Genomic DNA, 9667 nt, shown 5'->3' on the forward strand with positions numbered 1-9667 from the left:
CGGCGACACAACAGCCTGTATTTAATCTTTATTATCACCCGCTGGAATATTCCCGTCTCGCGGGTGTCAATGAAAACCGTGGGTTCCCATTTCCGAAGCCTCGGTCATGAAGTCGTTCTTTCCCCGCCCGTCTGCGAGCTGCAACAGTGTGACCCAGATACCGTGTGTAGTCTGTCTTCTCCACGGAAGTTTTTTTTTTTTTTTTTTTTTCTCTCCTTCTTCTTCTTCTGGAAGCAAAGTAGGTCACATGGCAGCGTCACTTGCAAGGTTCCCATTAAATGTTTTAACGATGCTGATTACGGGTTTCTGCATTTCTTGTGGGGGGGGCGTGTTGGCGAGGCCTACTTTCGCCGGGTAAAACGGGCGGATGCCTGACTGCGGCGAAAAACTCAGTCTCGAGGCCTTCGCCTTGGCCCCCCCCTCCAAAAAAAATTAGCTTGTACTCTAGGATCCGGAGACGGTTTATTTAATATCCTCTTATGCTGCGGCTGCATCTCCGTTCCTCTCTATCTCTCTCGCTGGAGGAAAGTGGCACATAAGCGTCTTTACGGGGTGCGGGGGGAGGTGGTAAGGGATAAACCCCCCCACCCCTCCTCTCCCGAAGAGAACAGGGGCGCGGGTTGTTTTATTTATTTATTTATTTATTTAAATTTTTTAAGGTGCGTTCCTACAGAGTTTTTCGGGAGCTTAGACGTGTGGGAAGCCCGACAACGGGGTTTACCCACAGGCAAAGCCGCTCAGCCTCCCCCCACCCCCCTCCCGCGACCGTATCGGCGCTGGGTGATGTGAGCGGGGGGGGGCAATCTCCGCCTCCGCCTCGACGTAGCCCCCCGGAGAGCGACAGGCGGACGGCCCCGGACGCACCAGCCGGTCGCCGGTGCGGGCCTGTGTGAGAAACAAGGGGCTGGGCTCCCCCCGCCAGCCCAACGGCTGATCCGCCAAACGCGGGCGAGTCAGCCCCCAAAGAGTCTCTCGGCTTCCTTTTCTGCCTCCTTCCTCCACGTTCCTCCTTCCAATCTCCCGCTCTCCACCTTTTTTTCCATTTTTCGTCCGGTGGATACTTTGGGAGGGTGGGGTGGGGGTTGCCGACCGGCGGAGGGATTAAAAATGATCTAAAACCCCTGAAATGCGTCAACAAGGCAAACCAGACAAGGCCCCCAACGGGTTACACCGCTGCATCACTGTATCAGTGAGCGTTTCCCCGCACTTTCAAAAGAGCAAACGCACCAGCTCATCTTAGTTAGGTGGGTGGCGGGGTGGAGGGATGGCGGGTGGAGGGATGGTGGTTGGGCTAGGGTGGAGGGATTGGTGGGTGCTGGTGCGATAGCGGGCGGACGGATGGCGGTCGGTCAGACAGCGGGCGGGCAGAGGGATAGAGGAGGGGGGGGGTGACAGGTGGAGGGGTGGCGGGTGGTGATGGTGGCGCTGCGGCGCGGCGTGGCCACTCACGTCGCCAACGTGACCGGGCGCCCCCCTCTTGTCTCATCTCCTCTCCTCTTTCATTCCCCCTCTTCTCCTCCTTCTTTACCTCCTCGTTCTTCTCCTCCCTCTCCTTCTCCTCCTTCTTTTCCTCCTCCTTCTTCTCCTCCCTCTCCTCCTCCTCCTTCTTCTCCTCCTCCTTGTTAACCTCCCTCTCCTCCTCCTCTTTCTCCACCTCCTCCTTCTCCTCCTCCTCCTCCTCTTTCTCTCTCTGGTCGTCGCCCGCCAGCATAAAAGACGTGGCGGGCGGCCGCAGGGTCCTCCCCTTTGTAGGAGTCCGGCGTCGACGATGGGAATGTTAATTGTTCTGTTCTTCGCTCCTTGGCCGCGGTGGCAGACGCTTCCCGGAGCGGAAAAGGCAGAAACAACAGGCGACAAAAGGATTTATCACTGTTATCAACAATAGGACTCGGTGAATTCCCCTGAAGGAGAGCGTCAAGGAGAACCGCTTGAGAGAACGCTCGGTCCCACCGCACCTTGTGTAATAGCTGTCATCCCTTTTGCTGCCCATCCCTCCATCCCCTCCCTCCACCCCGTTTCCCTCTCCTCCGCCCGAGGGAGGCGGGAGGCCCGGTCGAATTTTCACGCTGAGCTCACGTCCTCTCACGCCCTTCTCTCTTTCCTCCATCCTCCCCGCGCCTCCGGCGTCCCGCAGGGAATGGCGTCCTCGGCGCGTTCCAAGGGGGAGCACAAGCAGCGAGTCTTCCTGACGGTGTCGTTCGGCGGGATCAAGATTTACGACGAACGATCGGGGGTGAGTACCGGGGCTCCGTCCCGCCGGCTGCTGCCGCCGGACACCTGTGGGGTGGCAGGGTGCACCGCGTCGGGGCGCGGCCTCCATCTTGTGACGCCTGGCGCCCATAGAGACGACATTTCTGTCCGGTTATCAGTTATGAGGCTGCGGGTCGTACAAACAAGTCGTGCGATTGCTTTGTTATTTCATCACCGGATTTTTCCCAAGAGGCGACTTGGTTTTGAAATATTAAATCCAGTGCCACCGCTGACTGCTTGCTTCCCTCCGCCGCCTTGCTTTGCGCGCTTCAGACCGCAAACATTGAACCAGCCGGGCGCGGGAGGGACCGGCCTCGTGTCTGGTCCGTTTGGCGGAATCCGCTTTGACGCGCAACCCGCCGAGGCCGGGCTTCCGCTGCGGGGCCTGTTTAACAGCTCCAGCTCCGCCCGCTGATGATAGCGGAGTGAGTGATGTCACCAGGATCTTCCGAGATGAGCAATTCAGCCCCCCCCCCGGAGGACCCCGCGTCCTACTGCTCCATTACAGGAAGATCAAGGGGCGCTCTTCCAACCCCCCACCCCCACCCCCACCCCCAACCCCCGGTCCTGGGGCGTAGCGTTGGCGAGATAGGCCCGCTCCACTCTGCTCCCCTCATCAGCGCTGACGTATAATTAGCGCTCAGTTCCGCCCCTTAATGATCATTGCTGCTAATGCTAATTACACCGTGGCTCCACCTCGGCTGCCGTTGGCGCTAAACCCGATAATTATGCGACGCCGACGCGTCCCATGGCGTCAGACCCCCGTCTTGCCCCCGCCCCCCCAAAAAAAGTCCTATCAGCGATGATCCATTTGCCACATGAAGAGCTGTGATGGCTCACTGTCTTTTTGCCGCTAATGAATTAAAACATTAAGTCCCCCACCGCCACACCCACACTCGGCACGCGACCGCCGACAAGCTGATTTGGTGATTTGGAAAATGTCGCCCCCCCGCCCCTCAACGCATTTCCTTTTTGTATTCACTGATCACGGGCGGTAAATAACAGCGCACATTTAATATCCCCGGTGAGCCATTGTGTTAAAAATAAAAATTTGGGGGTTTGTTTTATTGCGGGCGGCGTCTCCGGCGTATTTATGCAGAAAATTGTTCCATGCGAAGCCGATTAGGGTCGCGCCGGGTTTACGTTTCACATTAATCTCAGAGTTTCTGGAGAAACGCTGCGCGGGAAAGAAAACAACGTCATACCTCTTATCGCGGCTCCGGGCGGGTGCGGATGAGGGACGGGGGAACTTCTCTGTCCACATCAAAAGTCTTGCCAGACGTCTTTTGGGATTGATCATTTTACACCGCAGACTGTACGGCCGCAGTCTTACTCTCTAGCCAAAAATTCCAAGCCCCAGCAGCACGTTTGCGGAATTTCGTGTCCCTCCCGGGGGGGGGGGGGGACACTGGGGGCCAGGAAATAAATACAGAGAGTGGGAAAGCGGCGAGTTTGCCGGGTCGTTTGGTCGACATCGCGCCCCCGTGAAGGAGGAGACGGATTCCTCTCAGAACACCGCCGGCGTGGGCTTGATGACGGAAAATTATTATCATTATCTTTCCGCGCGAGAAACCATGGCACCCCGGCGACCCGAGAGCCCAAGCTTTCTTTGACCATGGTTCAACGTTCATGCTCGTTTTGGTCCATGACTCGCAGCCTCCAGCTGCGGTATCGATAAAGTGCTCCGAGGTTGAATACGAGTCTCTCTCTCTCCTGCGATGCGATGGCCGTTCCCTCTGTCTCACCACGTTGCTGTACCTCCGCCCCCCCCAGGTGCTGCTGCACCACCACTCGGTCCATGAGATCAGCTACATCGCCAAGGACACCAGGGACCACCGGGCCTTCGGATACATCTGCGGGAAGGAAGGACACCACAAGTTCGTGGCCATCAAGAGCGGCCAATCGGTGGGTCCCTAATGAGCCCCCCCGGGGGGTCCCCGTCTCATTTCGCTGAAGTTGCGTCCCAAAAGGGGTTTGAAGGGTCTCGACAGGGTCCCGATCTGTCCGGCATGTCGTGTCCCTCACCGCAGGGAGCCGCCCGGTCTGATTTGGCTTCTCCGAGCCTGAGGTAGATTCTGGATTGCAGCCCGTCATCTCTCAGCCACAAGCTCGCACTGCCGATAGTGACACCTCCCTCACTGCAATGACACCATGTCCAAGTTAGAATATGTGAAATGAATGCTCAACACCAACCCAAAACGGTCTCTGTCTAATAATAGGCAAATAAATCGATTGTGATATTTTTTTTAAATTTTATACGTTGAATCTGTCATTGCTGTATGTTGACATATTCCGTTATTTACATGTAAAAAAAAGACTGGAAACGGTGTTGACGTTGATGTATCATCATTCCGACGTACCTATCTTTTCCCCTATTGTTGCATATTCATTTTTCAACTCCCGCCCCCCTAATAACGGCCTCCTCCTGCTCCTCTCTAATCCATCGGTCTCCTCCTCCTCCTCCTCCTCCGTGTCGCAGGCGGAGCCTCTCATTATCGACCTGCGCGACCTCTTCACCCTCATCTACGACATCAAGCAGCGGGAGGAGATGGAGAAGAAAGCGCAGAAGGACAAGCAGTGTGAGCAGGCCGTCTACCAGGTACGATCACTGCCGCCGCTGCACCTCCACACGCTCAGGGGTTGGTCCGGGGGGTCCCAAGCTGGGGTCCGCCCCCCCAGGGTCCTCTGAGGAATTACCCGGGGGTCAGCAGCAAAATTGTTATTATGGTATAACTTTTTTTTCTTAGGCAAATACATTTACCCAACTCCGCTAAAAAAATAAATAAAAACAGTTTGGGAAAAACCCCACAGAGTAGCCGCCGGAGATTTTAAATTTGGTCCGCTAATCATATTGATGAATTTCTTCCTTAGCCTTTTAATATTATATCTATTATTATTATATTATTATATCTTATCTACCGACTAAACGTAGTTTTAGTTTTAACGGTTCATCAAACACTTCTTACATTTTAGAAATGGTCTTTTTACCTTTTCAAGACACAATATCAGTGTTTAATGCAGAAGGCCGGTGGAAATAAATCTGACCTGTTGATTGGTTTGCAATGGTTTAAATTGTAATTTTAAAGAAATGGGCCCCTATAAACCAGGCTGGAAAAACGGTGGTCTATGTGATAGGGACGGCTAAGCTGTGTGCCCCACTGGCGTTTTCTATATTCCGAAAATAAGTCATAAAATTCCATGTTCAAGAAATAATGAAATTGCATGTACCGTATGTAATGTTGAGCCGCGCAGACGACCATGAGAAGGTAGTTACACGGATGCAAACCTTGACGAAAGGTTTCCAAGGAGATGTTTTGTTTGTTTTGGAGGGTAAGACAGTGATGGAGAACGCGTCCCCGTCACGCACGGTGCTGGTTTCGTTCCATAAGGAAACGGAGTTAAATTTAAAAAAAAATACATTTAGCCGGCCCCCGCGGGTCTATTTTTATACCCGGGGCTATTCATGAAACGCCCACCGCTAATGGCTCCATTGTCGCCACATTCTATTACCGTAATACCTGTAAGCGGGGGAGGACAAAAAGTCCCAGCGTCCGCCCCCCCCCCCCTACTCTGGGTTTGAATCGCTCCCTTAATGCCTCTCGGTGCGGTTCTTTCTCCCTCTACGTCGCTCTTTATTCACAATGCAAAACGTGCCTTCTCTCGCAGACCATCCTGGAGGACGAGGTGGACGACCCCGTGTACCAGGTGAGTCCTCCAGCACACGCAGACACTCTGCCCCCGAGACCGCGGGCGCCCGCGGTTCGTTCGGTTGGGATGGGAATCGGAAAACAATTAATCCCCCGGTGTTAGAGTATCTTCTCCCGCCACCGATCTGCTTGAATTAATGACTCATGATTCTCCACCATCCCAGTAATACACAGTAGACCATCCTAGTGGACCCATTTGACTCCCATTTGCTAGTGCGGTGTTGTAAAACCATATTTTTTAGTTGATCTGTGTCAATGTTCTGATTTTTTATTTTAATTTTTTTTACCAAAGACATGCCCCCCCGCCCCCCTCCCCCCTGGACGATTGTTGCCCCCCCCACCCCCACCCCACCCCCACCTCCCCCTGCGCGTTTGGCAGAACATGACTTGATATTTCTTTGCTCACACTGAATACAGACAACACTAACTCTTACTCTGAATGTTATGTTCAGCGAGACGTCAAAAAAACCCTCCCAAAACCATCTCCAGTTTCTTTGCTTTGTAGTTTTTTTATCGCAATTTCTGAACATCCCCCATTTGTAGTTGTTTTTTTATTATTATTATTATTATTATTATTATTATTATTATTATTATTATTATTATTATTATTATTATGTTGTGGGTTGACTTAGTCCTGTACGAGACTCGTACCCGCTCGAGATTTGCGGGCGGAGTCTTAATTTTGTGGATCCAAGCCGACGTCCTGGCCTCTTGGGTCCGTGTCGCTGGGGATGGGATGAAACGTCACTCTTCTCTGAGAGAGAGAGAGAGAGAGAGAGAGAGCGAGAGAGCGAGAGAGAGCGAGAGAGAGAGAGAGAGAGAGAGAGCGAAAAAAAAAAAAACTCCACGTTGCCACTTGAACAACTGCCTGACCTGTTCTACTTGTGCTCTCTCCCCTCCCCGTCTCGCTCCTTCTTTCTCCTCCTCTTGTGCTCTCTCCATTCCGTGTTTCCGCCAATTTTTGCTCCACCTCATCCTTTTCTCCCGTTATATTTCCAATCCCATCTTCCTTTTTACGTCCCGCTATACCACCCCCCCCCCCCCCCCCTCTCTCATTACATTACACGCCGCCCCGTTCGTCTCTCTCTCCCATCCTTCTCCGCCCTTCTCTTCCTGCCTCGCCCACTACTTCTTGTTTTGTAGTACATTGTGTTTGAGGCTGGACACGAGCCCCTGCGTGGCCCCCAATCAGAGGAGAGCGTTTATCAGGTACAAAGACAAAGTCCAGTTTTTCCCTTTTCCCCTTCCTCCTCTTCCTACACTGGGATAGACACTAATATTATTATTATTATAATTATTATAATTATTATTATTATTATTATTATCATCAAATAATTATTATAATAAATATCATAATTATATTTATAACAATAATAATAATAATAATAATAATAATAATAATAATAATACCAGAGAGTTAATGAAAATTATTCTTACAAAATGCAGGAGTACATTAGGAGATCAAAAGCAAATGAGTTCCTGCAGTCTGAGGCAGCCCCGTCATAAAATCATTTTTTGCTGGTTCAACAGTATTTGGATGAAGGATTACCACCATCCCTGGAAGAAAAAGAAATACATGTTATTTTGTTAAAAGTAAAACAAACAAAAGAAACAAAATCTGTTTTATGTCAAACAGGCCGAGCGGAGTCAAGGTCAGTCTCTTAGACGGGATAATTCAGCGAGAGCCGCCTCTTTGACCTCTCAGTTTGGACCGGGTGTCAGGACCCCCCGGGGGACCCCGTTGTAGGGTTTTAAACCCCCCCGCCACCCCCCCCCCCCGCCGACCCTCCTCCCTTTCTCTCTATCTTCCTCCGCCTAGCCACCACCCCCACCCACCCCCCGTATCCCTCGCTCCTCTGAAGATGAAAGATGCAGAGAGAGATTAATCACTTGCCATGCCATTTGATCTGGGAATGACTCAAGATCAATAGACTCGGAGAAAACCTAACAGAAAGCCAAGTCAACCGGTTGAAAGTGGGAGGGGAGGGAATGAAAGAGAGCGAGAGAGAGAAAGAGCGAGAGAGAGAGAAGGAGATACTGAGAAAGGGGCGCTAAATGACGGGACCCGAACCCGGTAGATAAATGTGCGAAAATATATACAGAGCGAAGCGGAGCCGGAGACGGAGGTGCTAGTGGAGACGTACAGTCACTGAATAACCAGAGGTTTCCTAATGCTCAGAGGACCAGCGCGCGCAATCTGTGCGCATTGTTTACAATCAATATTGATTTAAGTGGAATCGATTCAACAGCGAGGCGTTTGCAATCTGCATAATGCCGTCGCTCTAAAGGAGAAAAGAAAAGATAATACAACCACATCTAAATAGGATCTTTGTTTTTTCGAGGATAAAGCTAAGCGGAATGGAGGAACGGAAGCCTTCCGGTGCTTTTGAAATGCTTTAAGATTTTTTAAGATGCTGTTTCTTAAATACCTATAGATCATCGGGGGGGGGGGGGGGAAGGATGTTTCTTACTTTTATTTTTTATTTTTTTCATTTGAATATCCCTGGAATCCAATGCAGGTCCCAACCAGTCAGCAGAAGGAAGGCATTTATGACGTCCCCAAACGCCATTTCATGACTGTAGGTGTCATAATTTCTTCTAATTATTTGTTCCCTCACCTCTCCCACTCGCAAACCTCTCTTTAAGACCCTCAAGAAGGAAGCACTGTACTCCATTTAGCCCATAATAATTGACTCTTCATTTATTTATTTGTTTGTTTGTTTGTTTGTTTGTTTGTTTGTTTGTTTATTTATATTTTTGTGAGATTTAGAACATTAAACCAAACCAAACAAAAAAAACCAACAAAAAAAACAGACCAGAACGGGGGTCTTTGTCTTGGATTAGCGCAAAATTATTTGATGACCATGAAATAATAAAAAAAATTAAAAAAAACTGTCATGCCTCCTCCTCCTCGAAGTGTTCGGACTAATGGATTTAATCAGCCGAAATCAGGACACGCCACCAATTTCACAGAATATTCATGGAGGCGCACTCCACATTCACATGCGCGGCCATACGCGATTCCCCCGTGGGGCGCGGCCAGGTCGCCTCCAAATCAGTTATTATTTTGGCGAACATGGCGGCGGCGTAACACGAGGAACACGAGGGGCGCTGGTTCCGTCTTCTTTCGGGGGGAATAAAACTGAGAGGTTTGTCGGTGGGAGTGGAACGTGCGTTACAGCTGCATGCGGTGCACACGGCTCCATACAGTTCCATGCCACCATAGACTCATGACAACCGCACCTGAACGGAGAACGACATGTTCACTTCATGGAAAAAAAATAAAATAAAATTGATCTGAACAGAAGATGGCTGCAAACTGTCTGCGAATGAAAACCATGTTCCTTTCCATTCTGGTCAATTTTTATGAGCGTTTCTCCTCCACCGTGCGGTGACATTGCTGCTGCATCTTTGAAAAAGCCATCAATCAAAAACATTTATTCATACCTATCTTGCGAGAGACAAGCCCGTAAAATTGAAGAAGGAAGAGAGAAAAAACAAAAAATAAGAAAGCGAGAAAATGAAACTTTTGGAAACATGAAGCAGTCCCCCCCCCCCTCCCTCCACAGCCCCGTGCAGCGCCTCCATATCTCTAAGTGTTACTGCTTGTCTGTTCATTCAGTTGGAGCTTTTCGTTTATTTATTTAGTTATTTATTTATTTATTTTTATTTTATTTATTTATTTATTTTCCAGAGCCTCGAGCTCCCCC

At 50.4% G+C, this 9667-nt stretch overlaps 1 protein-coding gene across 1 annotated transcript in view; it reads left to right on the plus strand.

Moving 5' to 3' along the window:
• Window positions 1-9667, plus strand: part of LOC307237693 (disabled homolog 1-like) — a gene marked incomplete at both ends in the record, with an annotated part of 24375 nt that overhangs the window by 7699 nt on the left and 7009 nt on the right. The window contains 6 exons of the mRNA XM_080010456.1: window positions 2135-2233; window positions 4024-4155; window positions 4730-4849; window positions 5917-5955; window positions 7101-7166; window positions 8477-8536. Coding sequence (XP_079866582.1) covers window positions 2135-2233; window positions 4024-4155; window positions 4730-4849; window positions 5917-5955; window positions 7101-7166; window positions 8477-8536 — 516 coding nt within the window. The remainder of the gene's footprint in view (window positions 1-2134; window positions 2234-4023; window positions 4156-4729; window positions 4850-5916; window positions 5956-7100; window positions 7167-8476; window positions 8537-9667) is intronic.

The sequence above is a fragment of the Zeus faber genome, assembly GCF_960531495.2.
Source record: "Zeus faber genome assembly, chromosome: 12".
Taxonomy (NCBI): domain Eukaryota; kingdom Metazoa; phylum Chordata; class Actinopteri; order Zeiformes; family Zeidae; genus Zeus; species Zeus faber.